Genomic DNA, 19,265 nt, shown 5'->3' on the forward strand with positions numbered 1-19,265 from the left:
TTAACAACCAATGAGCCAGCTGGTTTCCAACAAATTGTCAAAGTGCTAGCTTTATCTTGGTCCAAGCCTATTTCCTAGTGCTTAAAAGAGACAGAGGATCCTGCCATTTCTTAACTCAAAGTGGCCCTTCCCAGCTCTCCTTGACCTTGCAGACATGGTCCATGTGGGTTTCATCAGGGGCCCAGAACTCAATTTAAAAGAGCATATTTCTTTGGAGTATCCTGGTCCATGCAAGTCATCATTGTTCAAACCAAAATGACTATTTGGTCAAGTTGGGGGGTTTCTTCTCCCAACTCTCCATCCCAACGATACCTTTATTCTCTTTATTCTTTTTTTTTTTTTTTTTTTTTTTGCTGTACGCGGGCCTCTCCCTGCTGTGGCCTCTCCCGTTGCGGAGCACAGGCTCCGGACACACAGGCTCCGCGGCCATGGCTCGCGGGCCCAGCCGCTCCGCGGCATGTGGGATCTTCCGGGATCGGGGCACGAACCCGTGTCCCCTGCATCGGCAGGCGGACTCTCAACCACTGCGCCACCAGGGAAGCCCTATTCTCTTTATTCTTTAAGTTCCAAGTGTGACATGACTGTGTCTCCAGTCCTGGACTTTGCTGTGTCCCTTGCTTGTCACCCTTGTTAGGCCTGCCTTGACTTGTGTTTGTCACTGCTGCACTGGCTGGTGGTGTTAGTGACTGTTCACCTTGCTGGTTGGTCCACAGCATCATTTGGTTCTCGTGTTTTCCCATGTAGTGAAGCTCCTTTCCATTCTCTTCTATAGAGTTACCCTTTATGACTATCAAGCCATGTGCAGGGCCAACAAGGAGAGCAGCGATGGTGCCCATGGTCTACTGGATGTAAGTACAGTGCAGTCACTCAGAAAACAACTGCATGTTTTTATCTGTCCCTGCATGTGAGCATATCTTTTTCTTTGGAATCATCAAGCTTATCTGTTTCAAAACACATGAATGTTTAAATGTGTCAAGTCAAGAAAATCACTTCTGTTTAAACCCAAATCCAGTGACTGTGTGAATGATAAACAGGTCTAAAGTATTTGATGGATTAATGCAGCAACCTCCCCTCCTTTTGATGGATAGAAAAGGGGAGAAGTTTTGTCAATTCCCTCATTCTCAAATAAAAGAGAATTTGGTTTGGTTCAACAGAAACCTTCCTTTTAGTTTGTAATAAAGCTGTTAGCCTATGCCCAAATTCACATTTTGATCAGAGATTCTCTACTCTAATCATGCTGCTGCTTTTAACATCATTTTCCCTGGAGCTGATTCCATCCATGATGTCACAGTTGAGGATCAATCAACATAGCTTTGTATCATTAGAAACTGGCTTTCATATCACTAGAAATTAACTGTGACAATTTACCCCCAGTTTAAAAATATAATTTACAATGTGCAAGCAATATAAATTTGGTCACCAATAACTTGAAAGCACAGAAAAAACAGATACAGATACTTCAACATAGTCTGGCATATGGGTATAAATATAACCCTTACATGTTATCATTTTGTAAATTCCAAAAAATCAACCTAAAATTTGGTTTGAAACACAAAATTTAAGAGCCATTTTGGTTTTAAAATATAAATATACACCTTCTCATTTACAGATGTAAGATCTTGCAAGGGGATTATTTAAAAACCAAATATTTAACAGCGTTCTCCTACACTAAGGGAACAAGGAATGATTCTGAGCTGGGACATTTCTGAGAGGCACTAGGAACTAAAAATGGGACGATTTGAAAAATACCACTTTTTAGTGAGAATCAACACGTATTTCCAAACCCAGCTTCCCTAGCCTTAGCATGAGTATTTCCAGACTTAAAATGTTCCCAAGATATGTTTTTATCATTAGGCTTAAGAGCTCAATGGCTTTACCCTTCTGAATACTAATGTGCATTAAAATTTTTTAATCCCGTATTTACATAATCCCTTTGTTTACCCTGCATTGAGCCAGCATCTGGCAGGGAATGCTTGAGTATCCTCCTCCCACTGCCAACGCCCAAACCCCCCCACACCCCCACACCCCCACACCCCCACCCCGGCCCCGCCCCGGGCCTCAGGGTGAGATGCCCCTGTGCCTCCCTCTCTTCCTTCCTTAATCCATTTATTCATTCTCTCCTCCCACACTATGGAGGACCACTGAAATGTCACTACCCATCCTGGCAGGTACAGACACAAAACTGTCCTATGGTCTGACCTTCCTTGGTCCTTTTGAAAGAAAGATGGTTATTTTTCAAGCCATAAGAAGTGTAATGGCAGAACCACAGGATTGCATGGCTACATTTGGTTTTAGGAAATAGTTAAAAGTTCACATCCTTATCTGACCCTGAAAGCCCTGTAATTCACGGAATGATGAGGACACACTCAATCAGAGCAAGAGATTTAGTCTGAAATCTGGGTGGGCTGGGAGTAACCCCAGTGGATTGTTGTTGTGTTCTGTACATTTGCTTACTAGCTTGAATAGGCAAATTTTAAGAATGGTCAGGGGTATATAAATTTGTCCTTGTTTTATTTGAAACTGGATAATCCTCCCATTCCTAGCTCTAGTCCTTATCATCAAAATGCTTAGAAGGTAGGATTAAGCAGCCATCACGTCAGAAACCAGGATTGGGCATTTCAATTCCCTGCTACCTAAAGACAACCACAGAAGGTTCTGAGATTTGTCTGGACCTGCGACTTGGGGCTCGGGCTTTGCCAACGTCATTACCTGTCTCTCAGGTCCACCCACCGCTCACATATCCAGCATACCTAGGTACAAAGAAGCGACTGAGGGGGAGACTTTGTATTTTCCAGAATTCAGGAAATTGAATTATCCACATAGGAAATATCACAGAGTAAACAATCCCACTGCTTTTTTTAATTAAAATATTCTGAAATAAAGATTAGCCCGTCAATGCCTTCTTTTATAGAGTGAAGGGGATTTTCTGCAAGGATAAAATCACATATTTATATGGTTATCATTTTTTTCAAGTCTGAATATGTAAGTGTGAGAAAAAGCAGCTTAAATCCTACATAATTCATGGGCAGCATTAAAATCAAGCATGTGAAATTTTTGCTTATTTCAATGAATGACATACAGTGATAGAGAACAGGGAATCACCTTTCCAAGAGGCAGCCCTGTGAATTACCATTTGAAATTAGTTATATGATTCCAACCACTCAGCATTAGGCTGCGAAATATTAGCCCCCAGAGAGTAAAGGTTTAAGCATCATTTGGTGAACTTCCTTTTTCCTCCCAGAGATAACCCCTGTATTAGATCATGTTTATTTTACTTGTAAATCACATCTCACTACAGGGGAGTTCAAAGTTTTAAAATGTTAGTTTTGGGATACAGTATCCAACCATTTTCTTCTTTAAGCTAGAGCTTCACTGTTTTTTGACATGATATCAATCTCTCTAGAAAAATAACATTGTCTTTTTGTAAAGCCTTAGGTTAAACTACAAATTTTGTGTGTGATACATTGTTTTTAATGAACTGAATTCTTCTCTTCAGCCTTATAATGCCTTCCTTGCTGCAATAAAATGGATAATGACAGAACTTGTCTTGTAAGTACAATTTGTTACATGTTTAAAAAAGTATTATTGCTTATAAAAAAGTATTATTGCTTTTCTGTGTTAAAAAGTGAATTGGGAGACTGTGCTTCCAATAACCATTACATTCATAATACTCTGCGATAACCTGATTGAACATCTCGAAATATTGAACGTTGAGTCCAAAAAATTATCTTTTATTAAGTTATTCATGGTCACTGCTCATGCCCTAATATCACCATTTAGCAGACTAACAGCTTGCAATACACAAACCAAATTTATTTATTGTGGTTACTGTTAAATGTAACATAGATGTCTGGCTGTTTTTAATGCAGCCTGGGTGGGCTGTGGTCAGAAGAACAAATTGCCAGGCTGTCCACTGTGCTACTTTGGATGTCTTGGCATGTGCAGGCCGTGGGGGCCTGTGCAGTCATGGGTCAGGAGCTTTCTCAGGTGTGATTTAATTGTTTACCCTGTCAAATTACAGTCCTGCTGGATGCATCTGTGACTTAGGTCAGACTTGAAATGGCACAAAGATGAAAGGTTTGACTTCCAGATGAGATATTGGACACATTACAGAAACACTGTGTCACACAGAAAGGAGGAATTCCATGGACCAGCATGGAAACCAGATCATTCAAGCTGCACCAAACTCTCTTATTCTTATTTTCCCCACTAAGGTTCCAGTTCTATGAGTTTAAGTCAGATTTCTTGCTATTTTATGAACAGACATTGTCTTCCTTATTGCTTCAATGTAACCTATGTTAACAAAGTTATAACTTCAAGTGGGGAGTAAGTTCTAAATGTACATAAGAATCAGAGAATACAGGTAATAGTGAGATTTTGATTGTGAGCTGCTAGAGGATAGCAGCCATGTGCCTGAGAAGGAAATGACTGAATTTTGATCTATTTCCATTTATTTAGAGGATGATTTATATTACTTTTGCATTCTTTACTAGCAGTTGAGAAATTATGATTTTTGTGGAGTTGCATTGTGATATAATTTCATAAAAAGGAGTTTGTCCTCTCTGTCCCCACCACCCTGCCCTACATACACACACACACACACAACTGAATACATTTGTGTTACAGTGTAAATTTTGAAAACATCCTTTTAGTGTAGATCATAGTCTAAGTAGAGAATATTCCATTTGTATTTCTGAACCAAGGCAGGGGAAGCCCTTTGAAATTTGACTTTTTACTATGGACTCAGACTATAACAAGAAAACAATTTCTGCCTATAAAGCAGATATTTCTCAAAAGAGTCCCTGAGTCTAGGTGAACCTGATTTCAGGGTTTGGCTGGCATTGGTGATAAAATAGTCTTTCACAAGTAAGACAAAGCCTAGTGAAAATTCAGTGGTAACTGAACCAACCCCCTTGATATCTCAAGATGATGATGTTATTCTTTCAAATGAGGTGAGTGATGCTGAATAACACAGAATGTCACTTCAATTCAGGGTGTGTGTGACCAAGTAACGTTGGGCTTTTCCATTTCCTGTTTAGGTTCCTGGTGGAATTTAACCTCTGCAGTTGGTGGCACTCAGATATGACAGCTAAAGGTAAGCAGCAACTGGCTTCTCTTTCCTTGCCCAGAGTGATGAACCCGGGGTTCACTGGCTACTTTTCACCAGGGATGTGCTCACGTAAAACTACCCAGGACAAAGAAGTGATGATTTCTCCTCTCTGTCAGCAAAAGGCATCCTTTGTGCTAAGGGCAGCGCTGTTCAGTCTAACAAAAATTCCACAGGCTTCATTCAGCCCATGTTGAATGTACACTTTGACCTGTTTCCTTAACTAAGGCTTTGAGGTCATACACTGCACAGGAGAATTCTTCAAAAGCTAGTGGGCAGTGCTGAAATCTAAGGGTCACAGACACATTGCCTTTCTCAGGCTGAATGAATGGATAACCGTTACCTTTTTACCATTACCTTCATAAAATATAAATCTGATCAGATTACTTTCCCTGCTCAAAACTATCAATGATTTGAGCAGTAATTAGTAGAAACTATTAGAGGCCTGAGTTGTGGAGTTAGATTAGTATGGATTTGAATTCTGGCTCTGAGGTTGGCCTTTGTCAAGTTAGCTGATCTCCTCAAGGCTCAGTTTCCCCACAGTAGGCAAAGTAGAGAAAATAATAAAAAATATTTATCTCTTATCATTTGTGTGTATGTGTACATTTAATGGTAAGATAAATCATGATATATGCTGAGCATAGGACTGGAATATTGTAAGCCCTCAAAAATGGTAGCTGTAATTAATTCATGATAATGGTGATGATGATGTTGACTGTAAAAAAATGAAATATTGCCATTTGCAGCAGTATGGGTGGACCTAGATAACATTATACTTAGTAAAGTAAGTCAGACAGAGAAAGTCAAATACTATATGATATCACTTATATGTGGAGTCTAAAAATAATACAAATGAATCTATATACAAAACAGAAAAAGACTCACAGACATAGGAAACAAACTTACGTTTACCACAAAAAAATGACAGCCCATTCACAGAAAGGCATAGAAAATACCTATGAAATTTACTAATATAGCAAGAAAAACAATATGCAAAGTTGTATACACCCCCCAAAACCCCCCAATGGTTGGGGAGAAGGAGGATGTAGAATTAAATCAGATCAGCAGTCAGGCCAATGGGAAGTCAGTAGGCAGGAACCAAAATAGGAGATAAGAAAACTTTCATGCACCCCAAAGAAAATTTTACCTATAACATGAACCTGCTTTTGTTTAAAATTGTACATGATTTGAAAAAGAAAGATGAGAAGGAACTTACATAATGGGTGCTTGTTATCTTTTTCTAGTCAGTTTTCTTATTTGGCTAGCGTGTCCACAATTTTACTATTGGGGTGAAAAAAAGGTACATGAGATTAGGTGAGAGAAAAGGAAGAAAGGTGATCAATAGAGGCCAAGAGAATGGATGGCAAGTTGGTTAGATGGCTGCTCTCTGCAGCACCAGTGCCTGGGGACAAATCACCACTCCTTGCCAGTCAGGCTTTGAGCTCTGTTTCAGCTAGAGATGAAGTGCCCTGACCTTGGAGTCAGGCAGCCTTCCTCTGCCACTTGCTAGCTGTGCGGTTCTGGACAAGTCGCTTGGTCTCTCTGGGCTTTGGTTTCCTTGCTTGTCAACAGAGATAACAATAGACGCGATGTGGTTGTGAGCAGTGGATTAAACTGTGCGTGCAAAGCCCACGTGCAAGATGGGGCACAGAGCGAGTCTCCAGCATGGTGGGCGGGGCTCCAGCTTTGGGTGGTGGTGTCTCTTTTGGCTAAGACGTCTGGCTCTCTCTGAGGAGTGTGCTTAGTGCTGGGGCAGCAGGCTGGTGGTCTTCAGTGGTTCACTTTCTGGCATTCCTCTCATTTCTCTTCATATCCGCATGCCTGCCCACCCTGGCTGAGGGGCTTTGGTGGTGAGCATGAGAGTGCGCCCTCTTCACGCCAACCTCCATTGCTGCTTCCCCCGTACCTTGACCTGCTTCCCTTCCCTGCTGCCACAGGCATCTGCCCTCACTCTTGCTCTGGTCCTTGACATGGACAATTAGTTGTAGAGTTTCTTTTAAGTGCCCATCCCTGTGATCTCCACTTAGACCAGTGGTTTTCAACCTGGGGGTGATTTTGCCTCCCAGGGGTCACTGCAGTGTCTGGAGACATTTTTGGTTGTCACAACTGGGGATGGGAGAGAGCTATTGGCATCCAGTGGTTAGAAGTCAGAGATGCTGCTAAACATCTTACAACACACAGGACAGCCCCTCACAACAAAGAATTATCTGACTCAAAATGTCAATAGTGCCACTCTTGAGAAACCCTGGTGTAGGGCAGGAGAGATGAATTAGGAAGGGGGATACGGTCTTGGCACTCATGACAGTTACAGAAACTTGTGAAAGTTCCCATTCTGAAATTTCACATCCCTTCTCCCTTCTTCCCCCTCCACCTTAGCTAAGAGGAATGATGTGATGCTTCAAGTCTCTGTTTTCTGTCTTGGGAAGCTTTTTAAACAACCCTTAGTAGGTAATTCCAAATCCTCTCACTCCATCAACAGACTGCACAAAGACCTTGTCAGATAGTTACATCATCTGCAAGTTGTGTGCCAATATATAGTACTTTTTCCTTCCCAGAGAGCTGGCACTAGGTTCTCTTCAGATCCCTTCAGCATACCTGAGAGGTGGGGACTGCTAGAATGTGTCACTAAGCCTCTCTGAGGCACGTAAGTCAGACAGCTAATAGGAAATGGACTCAACCCCAAACCAAGGCCAGCCACCTCTGCTGGAGGACGGCGAGAGACGCACCTGGCTTTCTGTGAGTCCCAAGTTGAGCAAGCTGCCGCACGTGGATTGTCTCATTCAGACCTGCAGCCCTCTGCTGGGCATGGCTATGACTTTTTCTATTTTATAGATGAAGAAACTGGTTCAGATGGTGAATGCACTTGCCCACAGAGCTGCAATCATCTGAATCTTTGTTAGAGGTAAATGTGAATCTCAGACCCAGTGTAAGCAGGGAAAATTCCAAGCATCATAACAATATTGCCTTGAGAGGTTTCTTCATTCTAAATTTACCCTTCCCTCACTGGATAAAAACCCTGAGCTGAGACATAGATCTTTGTTTAACTAAAAATGGAATCCATAATTACACTGTTTATCTGCTTCATTTCCTTAATGAAGGGGACTGTGGAAGGCCATTTCTGCTTGATTATCACAAAGGTATCATTTTGGCGAAGCTGCACAAAGAGAATGGAGCTTGCTGGCACCCGGTTATGAATGGGGGTGCATTCACAGAGACAAAAGAAGAGGAAAGCTTTTCAAATGGCAACTCTATTCATTCCTGATTGTCTGCACAGAATTACTGGGAACCCAAGTCAGTTATTCTCATCAGGGACATTTGTTGCTAAGGGAAAATTAAAGAAATCCAATTGTGTGGATGCTCCATTGGGTGCCTCATTGTGAGTGAGTGATAGGTTCTGGCGGCTTCAGCCTGAGACGTCCAGTATAACTGGGGTGGGAGGCAGACAGGGTGATGGCCAAGAGCCGAGGCTCCGGGATGTGACCATGTGTATGTGCATTTGGGCTCCATAACATAGTGGTGTGACTGTGGGCAAGCAGTTAACTTCATTTCTCTGAGTTTTAGCCTCTTCATCAGTAAAACAGGATAGCAGCAGGGCCTTGCTCACTGTGTGATGGTGAGGATTCCATCCATCAAAGGGTCTAGCACAGTGTTTGGCATGTAGTAAGCGCTTAGTGAGTATTGGCTGCAAAGGTGGTGGTGGTTGTTTTGCTATTTAGGTAATGATCGTGATCTCTGGGACTCCAGGCAGGCTATGTCTGCTTTCTGAACTTCAGTTTTCCCTTCTGAGAAAAAAAGGAATCAGTCTATCTGAGCTCCATGATGCTTGTGTACCTACACCTTTGTAAGATAATGAATTTTAAATGCCTGAGAGTTAAAACAGTACCCATCAGATGACTGGCAACCTTAGTTATTGGTTTGAAATTCCATAGATAAACAGTAATGACTAGCAAATATATGTGGTGTTTTCCATAGCACTCCAGACAAAGAAAGGTCTTCATAATAAACCATGTTATTTAGATTAAATGTGGCCATGGTTTTATATGATAATTTGTGTGTTTCCCAAAAGTACCAAGCAACTTCCAGCCAATCTATAGTCATACTGCAAATAGACTCAACGGCTCATCACCACATCAGTACGGGTGCCCTACAGTTGTCAGAGGAATAAGAATTTCATCTCTAGAAAAGATCAGAGCCAAATGAGTCTCTCCATTGAGAGCGCTGGACTCATTCCATTGTAACTGGGCCCAGACAATTAGAATTAGAGATGGTGCAATTATCAGGGTTATTTAAATCACGTGTGCTGCCTATCTCAGCCTGCCCCAAAGACCTTTCTTCCTTTCTCTTATTGGCCAAACTTCATAAAGCAGTTAAATATACATACATGCGCTGGAGCCAGACAGCTCAAGTTCAAATTTTGGCTCTGCCACATACTCACTGGATGAATTTGGACAATTCACTTCATTCTCTCCTCCATTCGCTAATCTCCAAAACAGAGATAACAATTGTTCTTACCTCACAGTTTGATTTTTTTTTAATTTTGTCATGTTGTACTGTTAAATAAATAAATACATGTAAAGCAGAACAACATCTGGCATATAAATTTCTTAATAAATTTATCCATTACCATCATTGGGTTATTATATGCCATCTGCATCCTGTGCCATATCCACTTATAATCTGTGCTTTTGTTTACTTAATCTTTATTTCATTTCAACTGACCGACTTTTTGAAAGTTAGATAAATTAAATATTAAAGGGAAGCTTCCCAAATTAAAACTTAGTATTGTTTGCCATATAGAGAAATCAATTGTAAAAATAAGAACCCTGAAAAGAAACCATGTTATCATATTGTAGTCAGGTCATCTGAGCTTCATGTTTGGCCTCCCTAGGGTAAAGGGGAAAAAAGCAAATGAAAGAAAGATGGAAGAGACTCCCTAGCATCAAACAAAGACATCTTCCTGACAAAAGTCGAGGACACTGACAAAGAAATGGGGAGAGAATGATGTTCCCACCCAGCGCCTCTGTGTTGTGACTGTTGGACCTCAGCCGCCTGAAATCCCCTTGCCTTCCACCCAAGGCAGGCAATTTGCCATTAGGGACCGAGAGTCTCCCATTTCCTTTGTCTGTGTTATTTGCCTGAAAAACACCATTCAAGAGAATTATTCATTTACTCAGCAAGCATGTAATGACACTTCCTATGAGCTGGCACCGAAGGCTCAGGGGATAGACAGTGTTCAGAACCTGGCCCTTTGCGGGCATGACGACTACCCGCGTGGTACCCTCGGTGGAGTCAGGATCAGGGAGGCAGCCGTCTGCTTGCCATTCTAACCAAGCAGCAGTGGCTCAAAAAGGCTGACAGTCTGAGGATTCAATGAAGTAACCTTCACAGTAGAAGTGGTGCTGGCAGTAGGCACAAACACTTAAGTAGCCCTAACAATGTACCAGCCACTTTTAGTGGATGAATTCATTTGATCTTCAAACGACCATGTGGAGTTGGTTCGCATTTTGCAGATGAGAACACTACAGTGTGGAGAAATTAAAAACCCACCTGATGTCATACAGCAGTGGCAGAATTCACAACACCCAGAATTTGTGCTCTTAGCTGTCAGTACCACACGATTAGCCCAACTCCTGGCATGTACATGGTAACATGAAGGCTGCTGGGGAGGAGGGACACACATGTGTGTGAAAATATGCATGTGTGTCACTCTGTTAAGAGTTGTACATGCATTAGTCTATTTATTCCTCAGAACAGCCCTGTGAGTTAGCATGGGAATCTCCCCTTAATGTCAGTGACCAGTTCCTGAAAATCATGTTATGCATAAAAAGCTGACTGAGGCTACTTCCATTCATTTTAAATAAGAAAAATTACAAGGTGTTATTCTTCAACCCCCAACCCCCAACCAATTTCCTCAAAATAATTAAAGCTCAGTAAAAACGCCTGTATATAAAAGAATCACGTTAGGATGCAAATGCTTAAAACATGGCTTCCTGATCACCCAACAATTATCTGGTTGTTACCAAACAGTTGTTTTGCATTCAGTAACCCTCTGATGGTTCACGTAATGCCGGCAGCCTCCCAGATGGACATTCTACAAAACATCTACTGGTGGTTCTGACATCCAAACCAGTTACATTTGGAATGTAACTGGAGACTTTGTTACAAATATGTATTTATATTTCTATATAAACATCAGCCAAAAACTTTATACAAAGTTTAGGTATTGGAAACCTATAAGCAAGCGTTCTACTGGGAAAATGTTCATGAGTAGATCTCCTGTGAAGAGTACCTATACTACTAGCATCTCCATTTTACAGATGAGAATACTGAGGATTAGCTAAAAGCAGTGAAGCAGGAATTTGTACTCCAAACTGCTCTGACTTTACCCTTAACCACTATGCTATAGTATCTGTCATCATTATCATCATCCCTAATGGCTTCATTAGAATGCTAGCTTTATTTTTGTTGTTGTTGTTGCTATGATTATTATTATTATTATTAATTGACATTAGCACTCATTATGTTCCAAGTACTGCACTAAGTACTCAACATATATTATTTCATTGAAATCTCACATCAGCCTCTAATAAAAGAACTATATTATCCCAATTTACAAATTTAAAAAAATTGAGACTTAGGTTTTGGAATTTGCCCACTGGACATAACTTGTTTAAACTAATTAATCCACCACCCAGCCCTTACCAAGTACCTACTGTGTACTCATCCACGTTCCAGGGTTATTTAGTACTATCTTACTGGACAAGGAACTTCATAATAGTAGGATTAGGTTCATGGCTGTGTTTCAAAGACATTATGTATTTTACTATTCCATATTTCAATTTTGTTTCTGTAATAAAACCATGCAATTGTATCATGACCCTAAATAATATGGTGTAACTTGTATTTTATACATCTATTCAGATGTATATACGTGTGTGTGTGTGTTGTTGTTGTCACTGCTAAGTTCAAGTAAGTATGAGGTCAGAGACCGAGTGACTGATGTTGTCCCAGAAAGTAGAATTCTTGTGATGCATAAATGATAGTTGATCATGCCAGCAGAACTGCTTGAGGAATTATAGCTTATAGAGTTGCTTGGCAGATGAAATCACTTGACTAATTAGAAAATAATGCATTATGCTGTGCCTAGAAAAATCACAGAGCAGCAGGAGCGGAACTGCGTTCTGAGTTACTGTGGGCTGCCAGTCACAACAAAGCCTGTGCCTTGTATTCTTTATCTTTTTTTTTTTCCTTATTCCTATAGCCCAGAAATTGAAACAGACCCTGGAGCCTTGTGATACTGAATATCCAGCGTTTGTCTCTGAGCGCACCATCAAGGAAACCTCAGGGAACATTGCTTGTGAAGACTGCTCCAAGTAAGCACCCCTGCCCCTTTCTGCTCAGTATAGAACTTTTCCAAACAGGCCAGTGCGGCTGGCATGCGTAGGATTACGTTGAGAGCTGGAAACATGGCTGCCCTCTTGTGTGAGGAAGTATTTCCATCAGCTTGGAAGGAACATCACTTGGCTTTGCTAGAGAGATCATTTAGAGTTTGGGAAACATTCAAATGTATGAAAATACATCCTGGAATATAAGAGATTTTTAGTCCAGTTTGTAGATGGGTGGGAAAAGTCCTGATTGTTTTTTTTTCCCCAATTGACAGTTGGCAATTTCAGCTAGTTGGGGAAATTTCTCAGGTGTTTTTATTGAAGGCACCAAGCCTTCAGGATTCACCCAAATCTGACATATTGGAAATGGTTTCTTGGAGGCTTAATATGAGTGTCCTTGATTACTAATGAGGTCAGGCCTCTTTCACTGGTTTTATTGGTCATTTGGGGTCTCTGGCCTCTTCATTCCTGTTGGCAGTTCTCTACTGGGTGGTGGATCTATTCTTACTGATTTGGGCATTCTTTCGTTTCAGGTATGATTTCTTGGCAGTTCTCTGCTCTGTATATGTGTCTTATTCCTTGGTCTATCTCTCTTTACTTTTTATAGAAGTCTATAGATGCATATAAATTTTTTTAATGTTAATGTAGTCTAATTTATTCTTATTTTCTTCTTTAATTTGTGCATTTTGTGCCTTGTTTCAGAAAGTAGTGTCTGCCCTAATGTAATAAATATATTCTCATATATTTTTATTCTGAATACTTTAAAGGGTTGCCTTTCACATTAGAACTTTAATCCCTCTGGAATTTACTTGTGTGAGTGTCATGAGGTAGGGTCTAATTTGGTCCTTTTCCATATAGTTGGCCTGTTAACCAGCACTTTATATTGAGTACTTTTTATTTTCCAATAGATATATTATGATACCTGTGTCATGGGCTGAATTCCCATCTATTTGCAGATCTGTTTTCAGGTTTTATGGTTTGCCAAAACCTGTGTCAACGCCATATCTCTTTAATTATTATATCTTTGTAATGTGACTTGGTAGCCAGGAGAACAAATCTCTTTTTCTTATTCTTCTTCTAAATCAACTTGCCTGTTTACTCTTTTGTATTAATTTTAGAATCAGCTTCTTAATTTTGATGAATTATGCTAGGGTTTTGATTAAAATTGCTATAAGTTATAGATTAATTTGAAGATAAGTGCTATTTTTAATGATACTGGACCTTCCCACTTATAAGCTGAATATCTCTCTTTATTTACATACCTATCAATACAGTTTTATAATTTTATGTTAGATTTATACCTAAGCAGCTTATGGTTTTTTGCTATCAGAAATGGCATATGTTTAAAACTACATTATCGGATCGGTAATTGCTAACATATGAGAAGCTCACTGATTTCTGTATGTTAAATATCCTGCATCCAACTGCTAACTGCTCTTTTAGATCTAATAGTTTGTATATGGGTTCTCTTGGACTTCTTTCGCACAGAGTAATATCATTTGTAAAATTTTCCTTTCTAATCTCTACACTTAATTATTGTTTTATTGAACTGGACCTCTGATACATTTGTTGACTAGAAGCTGTGAGAGTAGACAACTGTGTCTTGTTCCTAATTAAAGGAATTGCTTGTAATAATTCCATGTTAAGTATGATGTTTGATATAGGGTTTTTAAATTGTAGGAAAATATAAATAATATAAAATTTACCATTGTAACTATTTTTAAGTGTACAATTCAAGGGCATCAAGCACATTCCAGTGTTGTGCAACCTTAATTATTATCCATTTCCTAAATTGCTATGAGTTTTTGGTAGCCATTTATTAGGTTAAAGAAAACCTCTTCAAGTGTACTTGTTGCTCTGGTTGTTACTGTTTGAAACTTCAATGGATGTTAAAATTTATCAAAAATTTTTTCTACATCCATTATTAAAATAATTTTAATTTTTAAATATGTTGTTACATTCATATAACTTAAATTTTTTTAAATCATGAACTATATCGTATATATTATAAATATCTTTAATAGTAGATGGGTTATCTAATATGAAAACATACTTGCTTTCCCAGGATGGACTTTCATTGTCATGATTACAAAAAATGGAAAACAAAAACCATATTACTAGATTCGTTTGGTCATATTATATTGTGAACATTTGCATCTGTGCTCAAAAAGGAGCGTGGACTATACTTTCCCTTACTTCACCTGTCGTTTGGCTTTGCTATTAAGGTCATTTTATTGTTACAAAATTACCTGAAGAGTCTTCTTTCTTTCTCTAATATCTTTAACATTTTGTGTAAGATTAAATTATCTTTCTTGTAGATTTAGTAAAACTACCCATAAAACTCTCAGTGACCGATGGGTTTTTGCTTATTTGTTTGTTTTTGTATGTGAGTAAATTTTCAGTCACTCAAGTTTCCTTAGTGGTTAGATAATATCTCTTTGGAATTTCCATTTCTTTTTTAAATGATTTTGGTGTTATATTTCTGAGAAAATTGCCTGTTTCATCTCACTCTTCAAGTTCATTGCATACATTTGTAAATAGTGTTCTCTTTTCATTAAAAATGTTACCATATTTGTGATTTTGCCCCTTTGAAATCACTCTCTCCTTCTTCCCCCGTCTCCCTCCTTCACACCCTCTGTGTTTCCTCCTTTCTTCTCTCCCTCCCTCTCCATACTGGTGCAGATAGGTTTGTTTTGTTTTTCTTTCCAAAGAACCATCATTTAGTTTGTTTCATTTTCTCTGTTTCTTTGACTTTCTATTTCATTTATTTTGCTTCTTATCTGTATCATTACCTTTCTTCTATGTTTTTGGGATTTACCCTGTTTTTTATTTTCTACGATTTTGTGTTTGATGCTTTTTCAATTTCATTTTTCAGCTTCATTTATATATATATAAACTTTCTCTCTACATTCCAGTTTATCTTTGTAAATTTAATATAGGGAGTTTCATTGTTATTCAGCTCTAACAATTTTCTAACTTTCACCATTTTTTTGCTCTGTAAATTTTTAAATAGTGTTTGAAGATTTCCTAATATATGGGTTTTGAGGCTATCTTTTTTTTATTATTGATATCTAATTAAATGACATCATGGTCTGTATAACACATGTGTTTTAGTATGTGTGGAGACTTGCTTTGTATTCTGGTATTTGTCCCCATGTTTTTGAAAGCAAATTTTATTCTCTAAAAGCTGAGTACAGGGATTAATATGTATCCATTGGATCAGGTGTGTTTATGTGTTTCAAACTTTTTTTTTCTTGGTCGGTTTTAGATGTCAAGCTCTCACCAGGCTTATGGATTTTTCCATTTCTTCATGTCATTCACTCTGTTTTGCTTTCTATATTGTGAAGCTATATTACCATGGATATTTCTGTTCAAGACTGGTGTAGCTTCCTAATAAATCATTCCTTTTATCATTCTGTAATAACACTCTTTATATGAAAGTCTTTATGCTTTAATGCCTATTTTGTTTGATAATAGCATAGGATTAGTAGTTCTTCTTTAGGTAATATTTTCTAGGCATATTTACCCCTTTCCCTCTATTTTCAAGTATTTTTTTTGTCATTTTGCATTAGGATTTTGTATTATAAATAGAATTAGCTGGATTTGAAATTTTACTGCAGATTTAATCTTTTAAAATTTATTTTGCTTACCAATAAGTTTGTATTTATTTCTATTGTCATTTTATGTTTTCTCTTCCATGTGCTTTTTCTTTTCTTTTCTTTCTCCCTCTTTCCTTTCTTTTCTTTTTTGCCTTCTGTTGTATTCATTCTGTCTTCTACATTCCCTCTTTTCCCTTACCAGTATACTAGTGTATACTAGCAAAGTATATGCTCTGCTCTTTTGCTAGTTAACCCTTAACCTTTTAAACATATTTCAATTGGTCAGGATCTCTTCCTTCCTTCAGAACAAACAAAACCTTAGAACCTCTAACTTGGATTACATCTCATCTCTTTCATGTAGTATTTTCTAACATTTTAGTTCTACTGTGTTCTCAACCTACCAAATATTTTATTACTGTTATTGCTGGCTATAGTAAATGAGATGTTTACCAAGTTGTTTACTTACAATTGCCTTTGTTTTTAACCATTGTTTTTGGTTGTACAGTACATTAGAAGTTATTTTCAGGAATGATCTGGGAGTGATAAATTATCTCATTCTTTATTTGAAATTTCTTATTTAATATGTACTCTGCAGTGATAATTTAACTTCATACTATCTAAATTGATACATTGAAGATCCTATTCCATTGTCTTATGACTTTTAGGTTTGCACCTTTATAAGTAGTCTGGCTTTTCATTCCCCTCTGATGGCTTTTAAAGTGTGTCTCTTTAATGTTCTGAAGTATCATTGAAGTGTATTTAGATTTAAATGTATTTCTGTTTGTGTACTTTATTCTACCTAATTTCCTTAAGCATATTAGAGTTCACTAATTTCCTTTTGATTGTGTCTAGTCTGCTGCTTAAAAAGTCCATTGAGATTTTTTTTAAATACTGCATTCTCTTTTTAAATTGAAGTATAGTTGATTTACAATACTATATTAGTTTCAGGTGTGCAAAGAATCCATTGAGATTTTAATAAGGTTGTCTTTTTTATGTCTAGAAGTTTTATTTGCTTATTTTAAAAATCTGTATTTTTTTTTACATAAAGTCTTATTCTTAAGTTTCTATAACCAATAATAAAGGCCTTTTAAGATTATTTTAATAGTTTAAATTTTGAAGGTACCAATCCTGTTGTTTCTTGTGTCTACTTTCTTTCCTGGTTGATTATTTTCTCATGTGTTTTGTCATTTTTTACTGTGAGCTGATCTTTGCTATTGATTATTTTTGTGGGAACAGAATAGAGACCGAGTTTCTCTTCACAGTAGATTTACATTTGGGCTTCAATCATGTATCCTATTGCTATTGACTGCCCAGAAGTAATTGTTATGTTTTTGTAATTAGGAGTCCCTTTATCATATAATTACAGTAAATATTTTTCCTAAGCAGTATGTAGTTTACGCTTAAATTTAGATTTCTCACACTAACATTGTTTTACCCATTCAGAGCCCCAGACAGTACCAGATTATCAGGTTTTTGCACTTAGTTATAAATGTACAAGTTGGCTTTTAGTGTCTTTTCTTGTAAGTTTCTTTGTATTTAAACACACTTGTTTTGTTTTACTATTTCATCCAGCATGTCTAAGTGTTTAGAGCAGAATAGCTTCTGTATTTGCCCAGTCCACCATGTCATAGTTTACTACATCAGCTGAGGACTTTAGGGGCACCAGAGGAAAGCACTGAAGTATAGTGGTTTAGTGCTGGGGCTATGGAATCAGAGGGTTCAGAGTGTGAGTCCTAACTCCATTAATTGCTAATTGTGTAACCTTGAATAAAAACCTAAGTTCTCTGAAACTCAACTTCTTCCTGAGTAATTTGGGGGATAATAATGGTAAGCATATCATAGACTTTTTATAAGAATTAAGTGGGAAAATTTATGTTGTGAATTTAGCATAATGCTTGGAAGAGAGTAAGTACTCAATAAATGGCCACACTTAACACAAGCATAATACCGTACCAACTTAATCTAAAAAGTTTTTAACATCCATAAGCCATTCTGTTGAAATGTAAATGTTCCTTTTCAAAGTCTAACATCACTTCACTACTATAGAATTTCCTGGAGAAAGAGGTAATTCAGATGACCAAAGTTCATGTATGACTTAAGGATTGTTGACTATTCATGGCTCTGTGAAGCGGACGTTACTGGTTTTATAATGATCATGAACCTTCTTTTTCTTAACTATTTATTTATTTATTTGGCTGCACTGGGTCTTAGTTGCAGCGTGTGGGATCTTTTAGTTGCAGTATGTGGGATCTTTAGTTGCTGCATGTGAGATCTTTAGTTGTGGCATGCGGGATCTAGTTCCCTGACCAGGGATCAAACCCAGGTCCCCTACATTGGGAGCACAGAGTCTTAACCACTGGACCACCAGGGAAGTCCTGATTATGAACCTTTTTGAGCAGGGGGGATATTATCTCCACAGTTATCATAACTACAAACTCTATGAGGTGGCCAATATCTCTTAGCAAATGATAGGCAATCATATTTAGTAGAGTAAGTTAGGTTTCTCACTTCCATTCTAAGTGAGAAAACAAATAGAACCAAGATGGACAACTGCTAGGGCAAGCAGTATTTTTCCTTGTTGACTTATAGTTAGAAACCAAAGATATGAATGCTGCTTGATGAAAATAAGTGACCTAAAGGTTTCAAACTAAAGAGAAGACTACCTTTCATTCAATGGGAGGTTAATGTGTTCTTGCTACAGCCCGGAAACTGTGTAGGTGCTTTGGGGAAGCCAAGGATGAATAAGATAATGAAGTTGATGCCGAAGGTGTTTGTACCCGCCATGACTAGTCTTTTTCAGAGTTGAAATTCCACACTGGGTTGAAGACCCACAAGAGGTTGGAAAGTTGAGTAAGGCCATATACAATTTGCAGGCAGCAGTGAAAAGATACCGTAGCCTTGGGAAAATTTTGCTTTCAAAGCTTTATTTTAAGACCACCACCCAGCAGCTCCATCATAAACTATGGAGGCAAACAGTAAAGGCTCTGGGGTCTGAGTGAGGAAAGGAACAGGGGCTTGTGCTTTTCCCTTCTTTTTTAGTAAATTTTTTATTGACATATAACATATACAGAAAAGTGTACAAATCCTAAGTTTGTCACTTGATTAGTTTTCTCACAAAGAGGACACCTCTGTGTAACCAGCACGCAGGCTAAGAAGTGAAAGAACATCATCAGC

At 38.3% G+C, this 19,265-nt stretch overlaps 1 protein-coding gene across 1 annotated transcript in view; it reads left to right on the forward strand.

Moving 5' to 3' along the window:
• Window positions 1–19,265, forward strand: part of CACNA2D3 (calcium voltage-gated channel auxiliary subunit alpha2delta 3) — a 794,881-nt gene that overhangs the window by 732,171 nt on the left and 43,445 nt on the right. The window contains exons 32-35 of the mRNA XM_060109938.1: window positions 773–848; window positions 3,497–3,549; window positions 5,040–5,095; window positions 12,369–12,480. Coding sequence (XP_059965921.1) covers window positions 773–848; window positions 3,497–3,549; window positions 5,040–5,095; window positions 12,369–12,480 — 297 coding nt within the window. The remainder of the gene's footprint in view (window positions 1–772; window positions 849–3,496; window positions 3,550–5,039; window positions 5,096–12,368; window positions 12,481–19,265) is intronic.

Source organism: Mesoplodon densirostris, chromosome 10 (assembly GCF_025265405.1).
Source record: "Mesoplodon densirostris isolate mMesDen1 chromosome 10, mMesDen1 primary haplotype, whole genome shotgun sequence".
Taxonomy (NCBI): Eukaryota; Metazoa; Chordata; class Mammalia; order Artiodactyla; family Ziphiidae; genus Mesoplodon; species Mesoplodon densirostris.